The sequence below is a fragment of the Musca autumnalis genome, unplaced genomic scaffold (assembly GCF_047663935.1).
Source record: "Musca autumnalis isolate F117 unplaced genomic scaffold, ASM4766393v1 scaffold_4, whole genome shotgun sequence".
Taxonomy (NCBI): domain Eukaryota; kingdom Metazoa; phylum Arthropoda; class Insecta; order Diptera; family Muscidae; genus Musca; species Musca autumnalis.
In genome coordinates this window covers 179,378,004-179,403,072 of record NW_027411977.1, presented here as the reverse complement: position 1 = coordinate 179,403,072, position 25,069 = coordinate 179,378,004, and the positions used below count along the sequence as shown (strand labels likewise).

Below are 25,069 nucleotides of genomic sequence, written 5' to 3'. Positions count from 1 at the left end.
TCCTCTTTGCAGAGAAAAATGTTTACAAAACGTAATGACAGCTTGCAAAATTTAAATTTTTTTGGGAAAGCCGAAAAGTGAGCATCATTCTCATTAACATGAGAATACTCGATGCTTAAAGAGATCAGGTTTTCACTAAAAAAATCATCATTTCAAAAACTGAAAAGCCAATTGATAATTCCCTTCGCCGGGATGAAATCATGATATTGTTAACGATCAGTAAATTTTGCAAGCTGTCATTACGTTTTGTAAACATTTTTCTCTGCAAAGAGGAAAGTGATGAAGTTAAGCCAGTGGGGGAATACTCCAGACTTAGACAATCATATGATTGAATCTTCAACTAAAACAGAACAAACATCCAAAGATTTAATTTGAACGATACACTCTTGCGGTGATTATCCAAGTCGAAAGTTGTGAAAAATTCTTGGACGAAAATGTTCACAAGGAAATTCCATTTTTTGTTTTGCAAAGTGATTTTTTCAAGTCACTGTAAACAACACATAACATGGTCGCAGAACAAACTGTCCTGAGTGAGTCCAGGCTAAAAATTATCAAACGTTCCAAAAAAATTTCAAGTGGCGCCTGGCAATACTCGGTGCTGCCTAGGTCAGGTGGTTTTCGTGCAGCCCTCGCATGGATCTATGTTGAACATTTTTGGTGGAGAAATTTTGTGACCGCTGGGAGCCTCAAATTTCAAATTACAAATGGTTTGGTTAACAAATGTAGCTAAAGTCTTCAAATCACCTACATAAAATCGGAAGGTATCGTAATATGGAGGCTACACCAAAACATGGACCTATCTTGACTGTTTTTGGTCGAGCAGTTTTGTGATCACTTCTTAAATGTTAAATTAGAGGTAGTTCGGCGAACAAATGTTGCTAAACACCTCAAAACACCTTAAATCGGGATGCACCGTTATATGGGGGCTATATAAAATATGGAACCATGTTAAAAAATTTTGATGCAGAAGTTTTTCGACCAATGGGAATCTTGAATGCCATATTACTGGTTGTTCGGTTAAACAGTGTATCTAAAATCGGGAGGTACCGTTATATGTGGGCTATTGGAAAACATGGGTTTAGGTTGACAGTTTTTATCTTTGGGAATGTCAAATTACTGGTAGTTCTGTCAAAAAATGTGGCTAAAGTCATCAAAATATCGATAATCGGGATGTACCGTTATATATACTTAATGGGGTCGCATGGGGAAAACCGCCTTTATATACATATACTCCATACTGAGGTGGAGGGCATGAGATTGTGGGTTTCAGAAACAATAGCATAAGTTTGACTTACATCAGCCACGTTAATGTATTTTAATATCCTCAACCATTACATGGAGTATTATAATTAAATTTGTCACACCGTTTATAACACGTCGAAATATTCGTCGGAGATAATACAAAGTATATATGAGGAAATGTCAGAATTTTTTAATATTCCATTTGAAAAAATTAAAATTTTATTTTGGCGCTACATGAACGATTTTTGGTACATGGATTGAGAAAAAAAGCCCATTCTCAAGTCTGTTCGAGATACTAATTTTGGATATTATGCGCAAAAGTTATGACGGTTTCAATTCTGATTATTAGAAAAAATCTTATAAAAACGCTATTCGTTATATCGAGAACATTGTTAATTTATGGCTCCCAACATACTATATGTTTACTGAGGTCCCATAACTTTAGTGAAAAAGTTGTAAATTTTCGCGGAAATTAGAAAAGAATTCAAAACAATTAGTAGTTTGCAACTTGTTTTAATAAAATTTAAGCTGTTTGTGCATCTGAAAAATATATAAAAAATATGTACATAATCTAAACATCGCGAAGATTCAAATGAAAAACTGTACAAATCCGTTTAGTGGTTTGCATATTATAACAAAAACAAAACATATTGAGGAAAATTAATATCATTTTTGTAAGAGAAAATGTTTATTAAAATTTATTTTTTGAGTTAGTTGAAGAAAATGTAGGAAATATAGGTCGGAGATATTCTTCTATTTTAGTTAAATTTCACTCAAAAAGTCAAGTTTTTATCCTAATCACTTCTCGAATACACGCTAACGGAAGATATGAGTATCGTTCAAATAAATTTTGGGTTCCTTTAAGTGCGGTATAATTTTGAAATAAAACTGTATCGGGTAATTTTCATTTCGAAATGCGTGTAAATCGCGAAATCCTCAAAATAACTTGATGCGCATGCGGTTTACCAATACAGCGAATTCTTCTCTTTTAATTTGTACACATTTGCCAGGATTTACTTTGGCCGCTGAGATGTAGCATCCCAGCAAAATTTGAAGGAATGGGTTCTATGCGATGACGTGATTTCATGCCATATTTTGCATTGGTTCAAACCAAGTCGTGAAAGATCCGATCTTTTCATCAGCATTTGAATCATTTGTACAGATCACTACAAAAAAACAAGTCGATTTCTACATCCCTAGAAGTAGCGACATCAAAACAAAAGAGTATACATTTCCATAATTTTTGTTATAAAATTACAAAATTACAAATTAAGTGTAGGTTCACGAACTAGAAATTCTTAAAGGAGAGCTGTTAGAGTACATGTCGAAATCTGAACTGGTGATGAGAAGATAATAGAAAAGCTTTTGTAAGATGAAACAAAATCAGTGGCTGAGAGTGGACGATGTAAACTCTGTTGCGGTTCAGCGGCGGTGATTAAATTGAAATTTTGGGTGTAAACTTTATGCTGATAAATTGGTTCTAGTTATTTCATGATTTAGTTTAGAATCAATACAGAATTTTCCATTTTCCAAACAAGACATGAAAATATCATGCCAAAGGGTTGGTGAAAAGGACATGTCAAAGCATTGGTCAAAATGACATGCTTAGGATCCGACAATGAATGTCATCTTAAGATCCGAAAATGAATGTCATCTTATGGTGGTCACGATCATATAAAATTCATGAGTGAAAATGCTAAAAAGATGACATGCCAGATCACTTGCACCCATGATTCAATGGCATCCTTGGCATCGAACATTTTGCTGGGATTGTCTGCAGTTTAGCGTGCACCAAATTGTATAAAGATTATAATTTTACTTTTTAAAATTCTAAGTCGATATAACCATGTCCCTCTGTCCGTTCGTGCCTCTGTCAGTTGAAATCAAGATAAAGCTTTATAATTTGGTAGTTTCTGTTACTCCTATGACATTTGGTACTGAAAATGGGGTATATCGGACCACTTTGTGATATATCCCCCATTGAACAGTACCTCCCGATTTTCGGTATATTGAAGGTTGTGGCCTCAATATTCCACAGAAATGGCTGCAGTTTGGGATTTGGTCTCCGTTGAGGGTATACAACTGTCCACTAGAAATTTGTCGATATTGGTCCACGTCTTCATATATCGCCCATAGAACGGTGCCTCCGGATTTTCGGTATTTTGAAGGTTGTGGTCTCAATATCCCACCGAAATGCCTGAAATTTAGTATTTTGTCTTCGTTAGTGGTATTAAACTCTGCACAAGAAATTTATTGGTATATGCCCATTTTTTCATATAGCACCCAAAAAAGGGTACCTCCCAATTTTCGCTATTTTGATTGTTGTGTGGTCTGAATATTCCACCGAAATGGCAGAAATTTGGTATTTTATATTCGTTGGGGGTATACAACTTTCCATCTGAAATTTATCCGTAATATGTTTAGTATAATTATACTTTGAATATCGTTCAATAATAATATTATAATAATAATTGTTCCACAAACATCCCATAAGGGACAAGGGAGACTTCTCTCATATCAATGAGTGCACCCCGATTCATATTAGCTCAATGATATGGGACCTACAGTTTATCGCCGAGTCCGAACGGCGTGTCTAAGACACCACTTTTGTAGAGAAGTTTTACATGGCTGAAATACTCAGGAAATGTCGCCAACATCACTGAGGGGTATTTTGCCACCGTTGAAAAGTGTTTGATGTTGCCTGGCCGGGGAATCGAACCCACTACCTTCTGTGTGCAAGGCGGGTGTGCATACCATTGCACCACGGTGGCACCCAATAATAATAATATTAATAAACTTAAATAATTACAAGTAAGCAAAGTCTATAACCGGACGGGGCCGACCATGTGATACCCTACACCACAACCTCTAGGAATTAGCTATGTGCAACCGCCTTGCCCCCTGAATGCCTGCTTTCGATGGCAAGGCCTGGCCACATAAAATTTTCAACGGTGGCAAAATACCCCTTTGTAATGTTGGCGATATTTCCTGAGTATTTCAGCAATGAAAAACTTCTCTACAAGTGGCAACTTAAAGCATGGCTTTCGGATTCGGCAATAAAAACTAAGTCACATATCAATGATCTAATATAAATCCATTGATATAAGAGAAGCCTCCCATGTCCCTACTGGGGACACTGTGTAAAATTTTTAAGGTGATCTTGTGCAAACAATTCGAACTGAGGATTTTTTGAAAGTACAGACCCAAACGACAAGAAACCCCAGTTGGGTTTTGTTGTGTCAGACCCAGCTCGGATTTTATGGTCCCATCTAAACATGGTTAAATATTTAGTTTTTAAAGAAATTCGGGGCTATGTCTTAGAAACCAATGCGAATCTTCTTCTGACCTCTGAAGCAAATTTGTAGAGAAGGACAAGAATAAAATATTTAAGGAAATAATGAACTCGAAAAACTACATTTATTGCCTCAAATTTCAAAATATATGCAAAAATGCCACAGTTTTTATACATTTCGCAACGTATCTCCAAAACCGTTTTCTGAATATTTTCTTTTGGAAAAATATTCCCTGGAATGTAATACACAACTCTTCAGAGCATGTCATTCTTGTAAAATGCCTCTACGCCGTTGTTTTCAGTACATTTTTCAACGACGATTTAATAAAAATGTCAATAATGTAGTGAAATCCGAAATGCGAGAATAAACTGTTGGTGTGAACTGTGTTTGAAATACGTGTTGTAAAAGATATGATGCAAAATACCGCTAAAACAACATGAAGTAAGCATTTTAGAGTTTCAGAATGTTCTAATGAATTGTTGAGAACTTTATTTGAAAGATTTATGCAGAGGTTACTTGGTTCAACTCCCAATAGTTTAGCCGATACTGACCAGAATTTCATCAATTATGTAAAATTTTCTATATTTTATAGATTTTGATGCCCTAGATAGAGTTTTTCTTATGTAGTTTTTTCAATAGATAAGTTCTACTAGTTTAGGTCTACAATAATGCTAAAGACAGCAAGGCCAAATTCTTATTCGTTTCTGAGATAAAAGCCTGATAAATGCAAAAAAGTGTAGATTTAACCCGGTTTAGATGAGACCATAAAATTCGAACTGGATCTGACAGGACAAAACCCTACTAGGGTTTTTGTTGTCTAAATATGTACTTTCAAAAAATGCATACTAGAAGTCGTTTGCATTTTCAGTGTTGCATAGTGTTATATAAATAGTTCATTGTGGTTACATATTGTGCGCACCAGCCAGCTAGACAGTAAGTGAGACAGATGAACGGACAGGGCTAAATCGACTCCAAATTGTCTGAAACGAATTTCGTCCAAATATATTTGTGGTCTAAAACCATTATTCCGATGAGGCCCAGTGTGTAAAATTGTTGGCGAAGCCACCAAATGCTGCAATATTTGTATGAAAAATCCAATTGGACAACTGAACTGAAAAATTCTCTGTCATGATAGATACAATTTGTAGCATTGGAGGAAATTGTGGTTCTCTACACAAAACCCAATATATATTAGGCAGTAGGCCCGTTATCTAAAAGACACATTATTGCAATTTGCATCAGGGGAAATGTCAGCAGTTATTTTTCCATATGTAAGCTACTCTGCCGGTATATGCCCTTCAGGAATTAAAATATGGACCAAAAAAAAAATTTGTATATTTTTCATACAAAAGAAGTAGTCTATGTCACCCGCTAAATAATATCAGATCATCAGATCATTTTCTTCAACCTAAACTCTTACCTCCAGCAAAATTTCGCGACTATTGAGCTATAATTGCGACCTCTATCGTGTTTATGATAACACTACAAACAAAAAACTGGATATATTAGACTGTAACTCTGTTATCTGAACACGTACATCAACACATTGACATCAATAGAAAGGTGAAGCGTTCCTCTTCCAAGTATAGCTTACTTGTCCGGAATGTCTCTTCCAGGAAAAAAGATATAAGCTGTATATTAAAACTTTTCACAATTTTCACACAAAAGTTGTGGTCCATTTAACCCTCTAAATATTATCTGATCGCCATCTCAAATTGCAAGCTTCTTCTTTGTCATATTCTCTTACCTTGTTTAAAATTTCGAGGCGATCGGACTATTATTGTGTCCTACAGAGCAGCTACAAAATCGGATAAAAATTATGTTTTTGGTCCATTTCACCCGCTAAATATTTTACGATCATCACCAATTAAAATAGCGATCTATTCTGGTGTGAAACCGACCTCCACACCAAATTTCGACGATCGGTCCACAATTGCGGTCTGGAGTTTGATTACAATTTATAATGGACAGACGGACACACGGACGGACACACATCTCAAAATCGCTTTATCTCGCCGAGATATGCAGATTGGTATACCACATTGGGTGTCTCCGACGAATATTTCGCGGTGTTACATGAATTTTTACCAAAACAAACTTATAATACCCTTTCCACATAGTGGTGTAGGATATAATGAGAATAATTATTTGTAACATTTCATTAGCAGAAACGTATATTACAGTATTAGGTACAGTTGTGCTTGTTAAAGGTAGTTGAAAATCAAAATTAGTCGTAAATCATGAAGAAACACACAAGCTACCGTTACCCTTAGCCTAAATTTTGTAAACAAGTTCCCGGTAACCGAGAAGCCACGTGGTCGGCGCAGCAGCGGAGAAGCGGCGTCGAGAAGGCTGCTGGAAATAGCCTGGAAGCCGCTGCCGAGAGTATAAAGGGCAGATACAAACTATACTGGGGATTCAGTCGGTGCTAGGACGTGAACACGAGTGGTCGAACGGATACCAGACCAAGGCAAAACGGAATAGCCTTCAAGCGGAGTATACGAGAGTCTTAAAGGTGAGTGGATTATTGTGTCGGAATTACTAACTGGAGTGTAAAATAAAAGTATTTATTGCAAGAAAAATCACGATACTTTGAAATGAAGACAGGATATGTTGATTCATGTACTCGAAGGAAACTCATCTGCGCCTAGAACCGAAATTGCTCAGCACTTCAGACCTATTAAAACATTGAGGATGAGCGGAGTTAACTCTTTTGAATGAATATCGTGCCAATTTGTTGTATAATTTTCCTCTGTTAAAATTAAACAAACTTTTTACCATCTCTCAAGGAAATGTTCAGCCGAACCAAATGTTCCTATGGGGACAAGCATAAACATATCCTGTCTTTATTTCAAAATCTTGTGATGTTTCTTCCAATAAATACTTTTAGACTATGTTTAAACAACACGTCTAGAGTTGATACCAACCAACTTTTACATCATTTCTTGGAGCAAAGGAGGGCCAAATTGTGACATTCCTTAGTCCCAATTTACATTAGGCGAGTTTACTTGCGGCAATTGTCAGTTTGATGGAGAGAGAGGTGAGGTATATGGTAACCCTTTGCCTCTCAACACCCTCTCTCACCCACAAACTGACAATTGCCGCAAGTAAACTCGCCTAATGTAAATTGGGACTTACAAGACCCACCATTTTTTGCATTGAAAGTTCCAAAATACCAAAAATTTTCAACCGGTTTTTAGTCTTTCCTTATTTTTGTTAGAAGTTTAGCCAATTCCATTAAAATTACACCTATTGTAACCATATTGCGGTATATTCGAGGTCTTTGTAGGGTATTATCTTTATTTCTGGGCCCGCATGGGGTTTCAGCTCCTTCCGGGGTCTAAATTGTGAAAAGCTGTGCGAAATTTATTCTGGAAAATAATGCTAGGAAGGATAACTATCTTTTCTTCTAAGCTTTTAATGGCCAAATTACAATTTTCATACGAAACATTCTTGTCAACTTAGGTTGGCTCTATTATTTTTCACACCTCCTTATCGGCCCGATCATATCATTGCCCTGCCCAATACAACATCGAACCCCAAATTGGACAAATGTTGATTGAATTTTGTTTATGGGATACTATTAAATTATAAAAAAGCCAAATCCGCCATAACACACTGCGCGGAAGTGTTTTACTTACGTTTTAATGCATTGTAACGACTGTGGCTCTATTATCTCGCACACCAGTGTATCTACCAGATATAGATCAGGTTCGAATATGGACTATATTTGTCTCCTCCTTCTGGTACCTCTCACACAAAATTTCGGATAAGTTCACTTTAAGACCTGCTCTCGAATGACTTTGATTTGTGTTGAAGCGATTTGCGTACGCTACCTCCATTAAACGGTAAACGTTTTTTTCAGAGGCGAGTCCATATTTTTTGTGAAAACAGCCCGAAAGGTGTAAAAACCCCCTATGTCATCATATGTGGTGGTCGGAGGGAACGATAACTCTCGAACTGTTCAACCGATTTGGTCCAACATTTAGTCTTTGGCTGAGGGTATATATCAGTCGGCTTTGCCGACTGACACTTTTTTACTTGTTTTATCAGAGGTAGGTATTAATAAGTTAATCACGAAACTGTATATAATCCCGGCAGTACCGACCCGGATACTCTGTATTTAACCCGTGAGTCCGGGAACAAAACCCGAGTTATAATAAGTTATATTGAACCTAATATTTTTTTCCAACAAACGATGGTTTTCTTTCACCGCTTAGGTAAATATACATAAAACAAGTAAAAAAAGTATCAGTCGGCTTTGCCGACAGAGATATACCCTCAGCCGAACTTACCGACGAGGATGTGGATTAGGATTAATGTTCAAAAATGTTAAGGAGTAGACCGACATAGTCCATTATCTAAGTGGATCTTATTTTGGGAGTCATATCTTTTCGATAGATATCGCGCCCACTAGTCATTTCAGTGGGTCATCGTATAACTTTTGTGGCAGTTTGCCAGGAAGCATGGACTTGTCCACGGAAAACATAATGTCGCTGTAAACTGGACCATATCGAACAGGATCGGTATGCATTTCCAAAGGATTTTGGAACAGACCCTAAACTGCACATGGACACAAATGTTGAACTTTTGTGGGGGAGGTATCCTAAAGAGAGGACCGATATGGGCCATTTTAGAAGTTTAACTAAATTTGGACAAAATGTTAGGAGATTCAAAGTTTGGACCAAATTGGTTGCCCGTTCAAGAGGCATAGTGCATACCATTTTAGTGAAATTTTTTAAATGTTGGGGGAAGTACCGGAAGCTGCGGACCGGTATTGCCCATCGTCGAACTGAAACTGAAATTTGGACAAAATGTGACGATGTCCAAATTTTGGACCAAATCGGTTGATCAGTTCGAGAGTTATCGTGCTACAGCCATACCATAGGGGTTTTACACCTTTCGGGCTGTTTTCTCAAGAAGTATGGGCTTGCCCCTAAAAAACTTTTACCTTCGTAATTAAGGCAGCGAATGCAAGTTGCTTCAACAAAAATCAAAGCGATTAGGAAGCAGGTCTTAAAGTGAACTTATCCGAAATTTTTTGTGATAGGTATACGAAGGAGTGGACACATAAAGTCGAAGCTGATCTATATCTCAGGAAGAATGGACTTACCCCTGATGAAACTTGTACCGTCGTATGGGGGCAGTGAATACAAGTTGTTGTAACAAAAATCAAAGCGATTCGAGAGCAGGTCCTAAACTGAACTCATCCGAAATTTTGTGTGGAAGGTACACGAAGGAGTGGACCGATTGATATTGGAGCCTCATATAAGTCTGCTAGACATTACACGATGTGCAAAGTTTGGATCAAATCGGTTCCTCACTTCAAGAGTTATGGTGTGCAAAAATTTTCCGAACATTTTCGAACTTTTGTGGGGGAGGTACCGGAAGGAGGGGACTGATATATCTTCGAACTTAAACTAAGTTTGGACAAAATATTACGAAAGCCAAATTTTGGACCGAATCGGTTGATCCATTCGAGAGTTATCGTGCGCTCCAGCCAGACAGACAGACGGACGGACATGGCTGAATCAACTCCAAATTGTCTGAAACGGATTTCGTTTAAAAATACTTGGGGTCTAAAACCATTATTTCGATGAGGCACACTTTGCCGTATGAAAGTGTATATACCCTCGTTAGCATAAATGCTGAGGGTATAACAAATTTGTAGACCCTTTTTTTTGTAAAACTCTCAAAGAGACGGAAAAGGGTTCATTGACCATTAAAGTTGTTCACTCACCCTTTCCAAAACTAGATTTACAGCTGACCCGCGAACCAGAAGAATTCAAGCAGTGGGTCCTTATTATTTGCCTTGCACCATCTGAAAAAAATGAATCTCTGCACATAATCGTTGAAAAAATCGTGGCACTCCAACTGCCGGTACAATTCTTTATATGGGATAATTCTTTATAATGGGTTAAAAGGTTTATGGCGCCACTATGGCTCCCGGCCCTCCAATTTCCAACTACCTTTGGAGAGAGCTGTAAACAACAACCTCACGGCGAAAGTTGCTCCAATCTACAGTTGTGCGCTTTTTTATCCAAATGTCACCTAGGAGACCACCTCCATACCACCATATACTTTTTGACATCTACAAAAAAGAAAAAATTGCATATTACCATTTTATATATTGTTAAAACACTTCCAGCCATCAATATTTGAGTAGGGATAAAGCCGCATATCGTGCCCTTTTCGATATTTTAAGACCCCCTCTTGAGGTATAAGCACCTACTCTTGTACTTTCCCCAAAGCACTTCTGCTAATAGGGCCATCTCGCGAATTACCAAATATGTTATAAATTTCAAGTAATTGAATCTCCTCCATTTTACGTTTATTTTAATTTGAAACCTTTAACACCACCAATGCACAAATGTAACGGTTAACGGTCCACTTTTCAAACAAAACGGAAAACCAAAATATCACTTGTGGACAGATGCAATCTCGACTACGCTCTCAAATATTTTTAATATAGCAGGCCTTCGACAAGTAATTTAAGACGTTAAGCCTCACGAACAATAAATTTTTGAAAATAACCGCCCATCGGCTGCGAGAACCGAAGTTTTTCAAAGAACTAAAAATATTTTTATTTATTATTGTCTGTTTAGGACGAAGGCCATTATCTATGAAAGTTTTTTATTAATTAATTGTACTAGTCGAGCAAACATGGCCTAAGGAGTTTGTATTGAAAAATGAATTCTAGCGAAGTACCACACACCCAACCAATATGCTACGATCGTTTCGCTGGTGGTTTAAGTCAGCTCATCAGGCATATTTGAATGTATATGGCTAGAAGACAAAGGCTGATTTTGATAACTTCTATTTATACAATAACTAGCTGACCCGGTCCGCGTTGCTGGCCCGTTGTTTGGGTTCTCCGTATAAACTTTAGTTATCTATCCAGTATTGATACACCCATAATTAGGCATCCCTCTAGAAACTTCATAATATAAATCAATGTTTTGACATAAATTCCATGTAATGGTATCCCCCAAATTTAAGATATAAAATCTCTTTTATTATACCCTCCACCATAAATCGACAGTTTAAAGCACTTTGTGACCCACATATAATGGTCGGTGCACGTCAATTAACATTGCTATATATTGGATTGTTGGTCTCGGTTGGGGTCGTAATTATTACTGCAAAGAATTGTTGGTATAGGTCCACGTTTCGATATAGCTCCCATAGAACGGTACCGGCTGATTTTCGCTATTTTTGAGGATTTAACATCATTATCACACCGAAATGGCTGAATAAATATTCGTATCGACCGAAAGACACGCCTTTTTATTTGCGCTCGGTATGTAACAGTAATAGGTTCACGTTTTGATATAGCTCCCATAAAACAGTGCCTCCCGATTTTCGATAGTTCAGAGATATAGCCACTGTTCAGTATATGTCCTCGTTTTGATATAGCTCCCTTAGAACGGTGGCGCCTGATTTTCGCTATTATTGGTGGATTTAACCTCATTCAGGCCGATCGAACGTAACGCTTCTTTTCTTCGCGCTCTATATGCAACAGTGGTAAAATACCCCTCAGCGAAATGTATGTTCCTTCGGGATATGTATGGCAACATTTATATAATTCATAAAAAAATTACTTCTATAAATTGTAGTTGTTATTATCGAGATTTTGCTGTATTTAAAAAATGTATCTTTACCTAGCTATTCCAAGGACTGAAATCAATGCTCACGAAGTTTCACTTCCCACATTTTGAGATTTTATCCGTAATTATAATATTTTCAAAAATCGAACACGATCGCGGTATTCTGATTTCAATGATGATATTGTATTGTATGTCAATATCTTTGTCTGATTTCCAATGGATCTTTCTGGAATTTCGATCTTGTGACATCTCAAGTTATCCGGATTTTACTGTATTCCAAAATGTGGTGTTGATCGCGCTGTCCCACTTATTGTTTAGTGTTCAGCGTTTATAGCGTTTTTTAGGCATGCTTACAAAATTATGTATATTATCTGAAATGATAAATGTTTGCAAATTTTGTGATGACCGCGATATTTCACTTTTCGCTATGTTTCACTTCCGCGAAGACCATTCAGGGTCAAGACAGTAATTACAGTAGTATTGCAAACAATCTGTAAACAATACATTCGAAAATATCATGGACTTCAGATCTAAAAAAAAAAAAATTTTGAAGGAGAACCTCCGGTCACTACACTTAGCCGTATTAAAATAGCTCAAGGCCGCGCTATCCCACTTTTTCAAGCTAGTGTTTATATAATTTTTGTGTCACGCTTACTAAAATTACGTATATTAATTGAAATAATACATTTTTGAAAATTTTGTGATGACCGCGATCATTCAGGGAAAACAATCTGTAAACAATACGTTCAAAAATATCAAAGATTTCAGATTTTCTTAAAAACATTGTGGGGGAGGACCACCGGTCACTATAAAAACAGCTTACGACAGTTTTAATTAATTCAAATAATACATTTTTGAAAATTTTGGGATGACCGCGATTTTCACTTCCGCGGCGACCATTCAGGGTCAAGACTGCAATTACCATAGCATTGCAAACAATTTGTAAACAATATATTAAAACGTATGCCGAATTTAGCGGTTTTCTTAAAAAAATTGTGGGGAGGACCACCGGTCACTACACTTAGCGGGATAAAAAAATAGATTACGACCTATTCTAAGACCTAAAAACTCCACATAAAAAATTTCATAAGATTTCCCAATCGATTTTTCGGAATTTCTATATAGTGACATCTCAAGTCATCGGGATTTTACTGTATTCCAAAATATGGCGTTGACCGCGTTATCCCACATATTGAAGCCAGTGTTTTAGCGGTTTTGCAGTCACGCTTACTAAAATTAGGTATATTATCTGAAATAATACATTTTCGAATAATTTGGGATGACCGCGATATTTCACTTCCGCGACGACCATTCAAAAAAATATATAGCCTATTTTCACCACCGGTGTTCCCAGTACATTATCTGAAATTTTCAAGAAAATCTATTCAGCCGTTTTTGAGTCTATTCGGAACATACAAACATACAAACAAACAAACATACTAACATACACACATTGCCTTTTATATATTAGATTTTTACAAATTTGTAGATATGAAGTATTTTTTGAAGTCTTTTTCTTTATCAAGTCACCCTAGTGTCTTGTCTAGGAATAATTTTCTCAATACATACACATGTACAATCGAAGGGGGATTTCCTTCATGAATTGTAATGCCTTCCATTTCGGAAGTTTTGTTGATATCATATCAAGAAGTTTGTTGATATGATAGATTGGCAGTGGCTTAGAACGCTAAGACCTCGACAACATTGTCTGTTTGTTGGAGAGGACCAGGTTCAAACCTCAGCCGGGGCTGCCGGGCTCTGCTGTGATTTTTTTTATTATTGTCTGTTTAGGACGAAGGCAATTATTTCTGAAAGTTTTTAATTTATTAATTGAAATAATGTATTGATATTTTCTGTAAAATACCAGGACTTCAGCCAGGGTTTTAAGACTTTCTTCTATGGACAAGTTCAAATCTCGGGAACCGGAACAACATTTTCTTTCAAATTATAAATATTTTTCTAAATAGTCGGCCGGGGATTTACGACATCCTATTATGGACAAGTTCATATCTCGGGAACGGGAACACATTTTGTTTTAAATTATAAAATCGTTTCTAAATAAATATTGGACCACAACCAGTCCTATGGACATATTCAAATTAAAACTACCTTAACGTTATACCTTCCAGTACCAACAACTTATCAAAAAATTAAACTTTTGCCGAAACCTTATGTTCATATTTTAGAACTTTCAATCTCAGAATCCAATTTCCGGATATGCAGAATTCCCGAACATGATAAATGTAAACGCAAGCGTCATTCTAATTCATACCTGTGTACAAGAAGTATTTTTTCCGAAGTTAAAATTATATATTTGGAGATCATATATTTTTACGGAAATCTCGTAGCCTATATCTCGGGAAATACGGACTTTCCGGACCAGATATATATACGTTGACGTAAGCGCCATTCCAATACATACCTGAGACCAAAATGTATTGTTTTTAATATTAAAATTTTTTGGCAAAAATCAAATGTGTTTTTTTCGGAACTTTCGAAGCCTATATGTCGGGAAATGTGGACTTCCCACACATGATATAAATATTGGCGTAATCAGCACACCGATACCTACTTGTATACCATAATTATCTGAGTCCAGGCACAATTTATGCCATAGATTTTTCCACGCGCTGTTCAAGAACCGTCGTTGGTTTGAACCTAAGAATCTAAGTGATTTTTATAGATTTTCCCTCCGCGAAGTTTAAGAACTGTCCTTGGTCTGAACTCAAGGATTTAAGTGATTTTTATAGATTTTTTCCGCGCAAAGTTCAAGCACCGTCGTTGGTCTGAACTTAAGAATTAAGTGATCAAAACGCGTTCAAGAGCCGTCGTGGGACAGAACATAAAAATTAAGTGATCGAAATCTCGCTCCAGAGCCGTCGCAGTCCAGAACATAAGGAAAAGTGACCGATGTCTCGTTCCAGAGCCGTAGTGGGCCAGAACATATGAATAGTGATAGAAATCGCGTTCAACTGCCACCGCACAGTGCACACTGGTCCCAACCTGCGACAAAAATCGAAAAATCGATATCAGCAAATCTCAGCGACAATTCAGCAAATTGTCTCTAAACATATCACATTTTAATATTCCAGCATTGTTTTTGTAATTTATAACGGTATTTTATAACGGTATTTGACATTAAGTATGATCTCTTAAAAACTTTAAAAACATCAGTAGGTTAGGTTAGGTTAGAGAATGTGCAGCCACTAATTGTGACTGCGTCACTCGGAGACCTTACGGTCCATTGTGATCATCCTTTAGAAAAGTGGAGAGAGAGATAAAGATAGATAAGAGAGATAAATAGAAATAATAGAATAAATAGATAAATAGGAATAAAAAGAATTAAAAGAATTAAGAAACAAATAAGAAACAAGGTAGGCAGAATAATCGAAAAAAAACAAAGCGTTACGCGTTTAGGTTGCGCTGTCCCAGCCATTTTAGATTTTTAACGATGTTGCAGATTACAGCAGGTTCCACAGTTGAGTAGAAGGTTAGAGACGGCGGAAAACGAACACCCACTAGTCTGTGTCGTCTACGAGCCAGGGCTGGACAACGACACAGGAGGTGTTCGATCGACTCCGACTCCTCCTCATCCTCACAGAGTCTGCAGTAGTCATTAACATCCCCATCCCATTTAATGGTAGAGGCCCTGACATAGCAGTGTCCAGTGATGACTCCCGTCGTTACCTTCACTTCCGCTTTGCTCAGGTTCAACAGCGAATTCGTTCTTTTGGCTGACAGAGACGGCCATATGGATCTTGCCACAATGCACCTAGGTTCATTGTGCCACAATTCACTGGCTCTTTCGTCAGAGAACGCTTCGACTTTTTGGAAAAAGTGACAGATGGGTGGTTTGATAGAGTGAGTGATAGCTAGATCAGCGGACTGTGATCCTCGTCTAGCTAATTCATCTGCTTTTTCATTACCCTGGTAGTCACGATGTCCAGGTACCCAACATAGCCGAAAGCCGTTAGTTTGCGCATCCAGACCTGTTCTACACTTGAGGACGACGTCGGATTTGATGGCTTTAAGAGCCGCTTGACTATCCACATAGATAGTCACCGGTTCAAAGATTTCTGCATCCAGATTTTTAATCAATTCCGCCGCCTTCCAAATCGCGAAGATTTCAGCCTGGAACACACTACAGTTGCTGTCTAGCCTGTATGTGCGTTCAAGTGATAAACTTTCACAGTAGACACCGGCACCGGTACCTTCCTCCATCTTGGAGCCGTCTGTATATATAGCCAGACCGCCCAGAGGGGGGTTACTGCGGTTCCAGTCGTCTCTACTAGGTATAATGACTTCTATATCGTCAAATCTCAAGACTGGTGATATATAGTCACTTATTTTGCCACAATGGTTCACAAAAATACCTGATTCATTCAGGATACACCCATGCCCATAGGTACGACCCCGCCAAAGACCCTGTTCATGAAGCCGCAGGGCACTCCTGGTTGCCTGACACTTAATGCTGATACTCAGTGGTCTTAAGTTCAGCATTGCGTTCAGTGCAGCCTGTGGCGTGCTCCTGGTAGTTCCAGTAATAAGAGTTGCGGCGGCTCTTTGTACCTTATCAAGCTTAGTGGATGTTGACTTTTGACGCAATGAGTGCCACCAAACGAGAGAACCATAGGATAGGATGGGTCTAACCACTGTATTATACAGCCAGCGTATAATCGAAGGAGTTAGTCCCCAGCTTTTCCCAATGGAATTCTTACATGAATAAAGTGCAATCATTCCCTTCTTCGCCCGCTCCTCAGCATTCCTATTCCATCGCAATTGACAGTCAAGGATTGTGCCAAGGTACTTTGCTTCGGGGGAGAGTTGGAGCTGCACCCCATCCAGTGTTGGTGGAACAAAGGCGCCGAGCTTACGCTTTCTTGTGAACATTACCAGTTCCGTCTTCGTTGGGTTAACCCCAAGACCATTAGCCTTGGCCCAGCGTGATAGAGTCGATAATGCTCCCTGCATAAGCTCCGAAATGGTTGACGGAAATTTACCGGAAACCAGCAGTACCACGTCATCAGCATAAGCAACAACTTTGATACCTTGATTGTCCAGCTCCATCAAAATATTGTTTATAACAAGGAGCCACAGTAATGGCGAGAGCACACCTCCTTGAGGGGTGCCTCTAGTCACTGTTTTCCTTATTTTTACCTCCCCAATGCTAGAATTTATAATTCTGCTTTGAAGCATATTATTAATCCAGCACGTTAGGGGTTCAGGTGCATTAACTTTCTTCAGTGAGAGATTGATGGACTCAAGTTTTACATTGTTAAAAGCTCCTTCTATGTCTAGAAAGGCAGCCAAGGTAAAGTTTGAGTCTTCCATGTTTTTCTCAATGAAGCCGACCACCTCATGCAAGGCAGACTCAACAGATTTACCTTTAACATAGGCGTGCTGTGAGTTGCTTATAGAGACGGTGTCTACATGACTCCTTATCTCCAGGTCGATCAGTCTTTCGAGTGTCTTAAGGAGAAAGGATGATAAACTTATGGGTCTGTAGTCCAGAGCCGTCGCATCAGTAAGGTTGTGACTTCTTACAAGGCAAGTAACTTAAAATTGAAAGGATAACATTATTTTTTTTCGAAATGGAAGTTTTAGTACAAGGTTTTCTAATAACTTTTACATAAAGATTTTTACACATTATTCCCATAATATGTGCTGGAAATCACATTTTTTATAATACTTTTTTGTGGATTTTTTTTTTTTCCAAGTCCTAAAAATTGAAGTTGAGTTTTACTAACTTTGCCATCCTTCGCCACTCTCCAAATTTTTTGAAGTATGTTCAAAATAGTGCCAAGTTTACAAAAAATTTGGTTCCAGCTGCATATATTTGCATTTCCGTGTGTGACCTTAAAAATACTGACGATGCCTCTGGCCGTTTCAGTGAATATGCCGTATTACTGTATTCTCAGTTTCTTCTTTGTTTTGTGTTTTAATTGTTTGTTTTGGTTTTTTTCTTTTAAGATTTAGACATTTTTGTTTTGGGATCTACTTATGAGTGCATTTTTTACATACATATATTATATATTTTTGATGCATGATGCTACATATAATATGAAAAACAATAAAGAATTCCAAATATAGAATAAAGAATTCCAATAAAACCAATTCGGGCCGAAAATCTTCAAAATACCTGAGATCAGGAGGTACCCTAATATGAGGGCTATACCGAAACCTGGACCTAGGACCACATTTTTGGCGCAGAAGGTTTTTGATCATTAAGTACTCCAAATGGCAAATTACAACCAATTCGAGCCAAACATGTTGATAAAATCTTCAAAATACCTGAAATCGGCAGATACCTTATTTTTCTATTTTTACTTATTTTTAGCATATACTGAAAAAATCAGATTGATCCGACGATTATAAATATTTTTGTCGCACCTTCCCATACAAGTGGGACCACTGTGCAGTGTTGCGGCGTGGACAAAAATTAAAAAATGTGATGTTAACTTTTACATATGTTTATGTTTTTTCTTACAGTAAACACATCCGATACAAGGAATCTGAAAGAATTTTGTCGAAATGTGCATCCATAATGAAGTTATAGCTTTTTTAATATGAAAAATATTTCCCAGGTAATCTAAGGCGATAATCATATGAAAATTAGTCGAAATTTAAAATAAAATTTTCTGAAAAATACGTTGATAATACTAAAAGTTTTGCATGGGGATTTGATGAGTGGACTATAAATATAACATTTTAGTACAAAAAGCTGACATTAACTGCACATGGGCAATGTACCGTTATCAAGAAATCAAAATTTAAATTTGATAAAAAAATAAAAAATTCGCAATATTTAGTAGAGCAGATCTTTTGATTGCCACCTATTGCCACCTTGGCTTCTGTTTTCAGTTAGTTGGACATCTCTTCCAAATCAAAATGTGTAAAAACATTCTGCCAACCACTGCAACCTTCTGAGATATATCGGTTCAGATTTTATATAGCCCCCATATATATCTTTTCCGGAATTTGCTACAACTCGTTCAATTTTGATCGAATATCCTTCAAATTTAGTATGTGTTATTTTCATAGGCCCTGAGTAGCTACACCGATTTTTACAACAATCGGTTCAGATTTAGATATAGCCCCTATATATATCTTTCCCCGATTTTGCTATAACTCGGTAAATGTTAATCGAATGGCCTTCAAATTTAATATGTGATATTTTCTAAGGCTCCTGAGTAGTTTCACCGATTTTAGCAAAAAATCGGTTCAAATATTTCTATAAATCGCTCAAATTTTGATGAATAGTCTTCAAATTTAACATGGGACGTTTCCCCGGGCCCCTGTTCAGTTTTACCGATTTTGATTTGATTTCGCAAAAATCGGTACAGATTTGGATATAGCCTCCATATATATCTTTCACCGATTTTGGTACAAATCGGTCAATTTTTAAAAAATTTAAAAATTTTACATGGGATTCCTCAGGCCCCTGTTCAGTTTTACCGTTAACCTGGGTTGATAAATGTTTGCACAAATACTTATGAAGGCACAGGCCTAAGAAAACATCCCATGTTAAATTTGAAGGTAATTTTTCAAAAATTTACCGATTTATACCAAAATTGGTGAAAGATATACATATATGGAGGCTATATCCAAATCTGTACCGATTTTTGCGAAATCAAATCAAAATCGGTAAAACTGAACAGGTGCCTGGGGAAACGTCCCATGTTAAATTTGAAGACTATTCATCAAAATTTGAGCGATTTATAGAAAAATCGGGGAAAGATATATATAGGAGCTATATCCAAACCTGTTTCAATTTTTAAGAAAATCGGTGAAACTACTCAGGAGCTTAAGAAAATATCATATATTAAATTTGAAGGCTATTCGATTAAACTTGACCGAGTTATAGCAAAATCGGGGAAAGATATATATGGGAGCTATATCCAAATCTGAACCGATATGGACCAAAGTTGATATTTTTCATTCCTGTGCCCTCGTAAGTAATTGTGCAAAAATGCATCAACCTAGGTCAACGCCTTCTATTTTTGTCCACCTTTGTATGGAAGAGGCAACACTGTGCGCCGTGGGCCTGAACTTAAGAGTAAAGTGTGCGAAAACTTGTTCAAGAGCCGTCGTGGGCCAGAAAATAAGTAAAAATAGTCGAACCCCCGTTCAAGAGCCGTCGTGGGCCAAAACGTAAGAAAAAGTGATTGAAGGAAAATCGATCAATACTTTGTTCAAGAGAAGTCGTGGGCCAGAACATAAGCAAAGAGTGCGTTATCTTGGTCAAGAGTTGTCGTGGGTCTGGTCTAACGCCGACTATGATACCAATATAAGCCGCAGAGATGACGTCATCCCCACCGCCACAGCAGCGAAGCAGCCCACATCCGGAACGAACCAGCTGTGCCTTACTCAGCGGGATTGGATACGTAGTTTAAGATAGCGTAGCACATTGAGTTGTTCAATAAAGTGTAACTTCGGAATTTGTAACCAAAACTCTTTATTATTTATATAACTTTTTTGTGAAGAACCCGTGGGTCTATCCCAGCAATCGGAGGAAACTTTTCGTTACAGTGTAAAAGTACTAAAAGTTACTAAATTTGGTACCAATTGTATATTTTTAAAGGATATAACTAGAATCTTAGAATTTGGTATGGGAATCAGGGTTGAAAAGTGGGGTTGATATATGGAAATGGTTATGGAAATTCATACTAATGTGTACAAAAAGTACTTAAGGGGTTACCTCTACTTGTCACTTTCAAAAAATCGAAAAAATATTATTAGCTTATTTTGAAGTACAGGTAGTATAGACTATGCCGAAGGGAACAATTTATTGTGATTTGTATGTAGCGTGGAAACTTTAAACGTGTGTTTCGCGAAATGGCATTTTTTAAGTCGGTGCTAACGATAGCTCGAAAACGAATCGACCGATCTTCATATGGTTTGCTAAGCTTATTATATACATAAAAAGCTTGCCTTTAAGCGAGACAGATTTTTAAAAAATATTTTGCCCAAATTTTGGACAAAAAAGTTCAATTTTCAATTCTGTTTTCGCTTAAAAACAAGATTATAGGGTTCTTAAAACGCACACAAAAGTATACCAAGATCGGCCTATCCGTTTTCGAGCTATCGTTGGCACCGCAAAACGCTTTTACAGAAAAAGGGTTTTGTGTGAACGGATAGACCTGGAACCCTGACATTTGGAATTAAGATTACTGTTGGGGTGTAGGATTGAGGTGGTTTTGGAAATTCTTACTTATATTTTGCGAAAAGTGCTAAATTGTACTACATTTTGTACAGTTTTGCTTTGGGTGAACGGATAGCGGTGGAATCCTGAAATTTTGGAATAGTTTTGGAAATTCGTACTTATGGGTATGGATCTGAGCGAATGGACAAAGCTGGGATTCTGTAATGTTGAAGTAAAATTACTGTTGTAGTGTAAGATTGAGGAAGTTTTTGAAATTCATACTTATTGCTACGAAAAGTATTAAATGGTACTAAGTTTGGCACAATTTGGATTTGAGCTAACGGATAGAATTGGAAACCAGAAATTTGGAACTAGGAATACTGTTTGACTCTAGGATTAAGGATGTTTTGGAAATTCGTACTTACAGGCACGCAAGGTACTAAAGTTGGTACAATTTGGATTTGGGTGAACGCATACGGCTGGAATCCGGAAATTTGGAATTAATATTACTGCTGGATCATGGGATTGAGTTGGTTTTGGAAATTTTTACTTATGTTTACGAAAAGTACTAAATGGTACTAAGTTTGGAACAATTTGGATATGGGTGAACGGATGGCGCTGGAATCTTGAAATTTGGAATAAATATTACTGTAATGAAGTAATTATGGGTACTAAATGGTACTAAGTTTGGTACAATTTGGTATTGGACGTACGAATACGGCTGGAATTCTAATATTTGGAATTAAGATTACTGTTATTATCTTGTATTAATGTCAGTGTTGGGCTGTATGTGGTTGCCGAAATACGTATCATTAGTATAAGAAAATTACTAAATGGTACTCAATTGGATGGACAGAGCTTGGACAATTTTGTAGAATTGTTTTTAATGGTGTCAGGTAGATTTCAATCAACGCACCAATGTGCTGTTAATCTATCTTTACACATAACAGCTGTCGGCCATAAATAGAAAGGGTCGGTAACAAAATATCTATGTTCCTTATCACCCGCAACGCACACACTGCGTGGAGTGCATATACCTTTAGGCACATCGTGCATTAGTAAATAAGTGCATGTGTATTGTTTAGTGATTAGAGATTTAAGGTCTAGTTGTAACAAAGTAGTAAAATAAAATTGAGTTTCTTTCCAACCGTAGAGCAGACAACATCAGCCCGCGTGTTTTCTTTTCTTGGGGTTTTTCCTTAGTTTTTCTTGGGCTGCATTTTTAGTGATGAGGTTGAGGAGTCGACCTCATCATTTGGTGACCCCGACGTGATTGTTTCGTGTATAGTAAAGACACGAGATAGTTTCACGTATAGTATAGAGACGTGATAGGCGCGTAGTGGAAAATAACTCGTTAGGCCTATCCGTGTTTAGTGTAGTGACGTGTTAGGCTCACATTTTTAAAAAAGAAAAGTGCTGTAGTTTTTCCGTCAGTGTGATAACGTATTAGAAGCGTAGTGAAAAGTGACTACGTCAGGTTTAGTCGTTAGGTTATAGAAAGGCGCACAGTCGATTGTGTTAGGCCAATTTTTATAGCTAATAAAAAAATAAAGTGACAAAAAGTGTATTTCGTTAAAATGAATTTTCAAGATTTCATCCAACATCAAAGGGTGTTGGGCGAATACAGTGTTTCGCTTTATTTAGAACTGAGCAAAATTGCTCAGAAAAGTGTAACCAGGGAAACAAGGGAAAAGTTGTTTAAAGTTGTTAGTTCCTTCACGGAAGCAAGGAGGGATTTTTTAGACAATGATAGGGAGCTCCGCGATATGGGAAAATTTCCATATGAAATGCATAGCATATTCGCCTCAGGTGTGCGGTATGCAATAAAAAAGTTTGATTTCTTAAATCGTCAAGTAAGGATAGTTTTTGGGATCGAATCAAAGAAGGATTCGTTAGATACACGAATTATTTCTAGATATAAATATATAGCTGAGATGGACAGCTTAAGTCCATTGGAACAGTATGAAAAAAGATACATACTGCGCCATACTACTACATTAAAAGGCGGTTTAATAAGAAAGTTTGAATATATTTTAAATGATCTGGAGACTGAGATAAGAAATGAGTCTCCAATGGTAGAAGATACCAAAGAAAGATACAATGCTGCGTCGTCAATATTGATGGAGTATTTGAGGGAGTTTCCTAAAGAGGATGATGTCGTGGAATATTTCAATTTTTTAAAAATATGTCATCAAATAGTGCGAAGTGGGAAATTTTCTAGAGTAGCACCTAAAGAGATGAAAGTAAAAGATTATGAAGAAGTCAATGGGAAATGGGTTCCCAAGTTAAATACTAGACAGGTAGATAATAATTTAATTAGGAAAATTGAAACTGTGATTATTCCTGAATTTAAGAAAACAATAAAGTTTTCAGTTAATGTAGGGTCCACTCAAAAAGTTGGTGGGGACACGGAAAATGAAAACGTTCGCGGTGATGTTTCGCGGAAGTTTAAAAGTGAAATAAATCGAATACGTGAAGAAAATGAGCGATTGAAGGCCAGGCACTGCTTGCTCAATTGGTGAGGAAAATGCTCGTCTGTATGAATCACGAGTTGAAGACCTGAGCGCCAAATACAATGCTGCTAATGCTGAAAAAGAAAAGACCGTTGAGGACCTTGCTGAATTAAGAAAAGAGTTCGAGTATCAACAAAAGAACATTCAGAGTCTGCATAACGAACTTACCTTCAAGGACCAAATTCATTCAGAAGAAATTAATGAATTGCGCACTCGTCTTTCTGCACAGTATGAAGCCTCATTGCAAGAGTTGCGTGCGCAACTCGAAGGACAAATGACTTCTAGTCGTGCTGAAATTAATATCATGAAGACCCGAATTGTTGCATTGGAATCTACAAATGCTGCATTGAATGCCCGAAATTATGATATAGAGAAATTGCTCGACAATGAACGTGCACGGCATGTTACTGATTTCGCCAATATGGAAGCTGAACTACAACGGTGCCTTGATGAAATGGCACAGCAGCCACAAGAAAGTGCTGCCTACGACAAACTACTGTGTGGCGAAGAAGATAGCAGCCAAACGGAATGGGTTGTAACCAGCAGAGAGGATGACATCGAAATTTCCAAAGGTGATCCTAAGGCAAGGATACAACAGAAAGGTACCAATGAAGTGCAAATCGATGGCGGTGCTACCGTATCTCAAAGGTTTGTAACGGATACAGCACAAGAACCACCAACAAAAATAATGATGAAGCCACGAAAATGGAAAAGTGGAGAAAACATAAGGACAACGCTATATAATGCCAATGAAGAAGAAGTTGCTGGTGCAGATCGTGTCAAGCGTACAATTATACGTCATAGGTCAGGTCATCGTATAATCAATGAAGAAATTTTTAGGTGCGAGAAACATCCTCTACGAAGAAAATGTCAAGCGTACAATTATACGTCATGTGTCAGGTCATCGTATAATCAATGAAGAAATTTTTAGGTGCGAGAAACATCCTCTATTTTATTGATCCTAATAATATGGCTACACTTGGTATTTGCTTTCAGACAATTTTCGAAGCTCAGAAGAGATCTAACGAAATCAAAAAGTCATTTAAAGCAAGTTTCTAAAACGTTTTTGTTTGAATATTTCTTGATTTTATCTGAAAGTTCTTGGTAACTTTTCCATGTTGAGAATTGAACCCACGTTCCAAATAAAGCGGGTCAAATTTGTTGTAGGATTTATCAGAATGTTCCATTTTACTAAACTGAACCAAAAAACTGCGCAATATTTGCTTGGTTAGTACAATTTTTCAATTTTATTTGATTCAAACCTATTCTGAT

The 25,069-nt window shown here is 37.3% G+C and overlaps 1 protein-coding gene across 1 annotated transcript; it reads left to right on the top strand.

Moving 5' to 3' along the window:
• The first annotated feature begins 24,071 nt into the window (after positions 1 to 24,071).
• Positions 24,072 to 24,716, top strand: LOC141403171 (lamin Dm0-like). Its single transcript, XM_073985345.1, has one exon. It carries the CDS (start codon positions 24,072 to 24,074, stop codon positions 24,714 to 24,716), a length of 645 nt encoding a protein of 214 aa, XP_073841446.1.
• Positions 24,717 to 25,069: the final 353 nt, after the last annotated feature.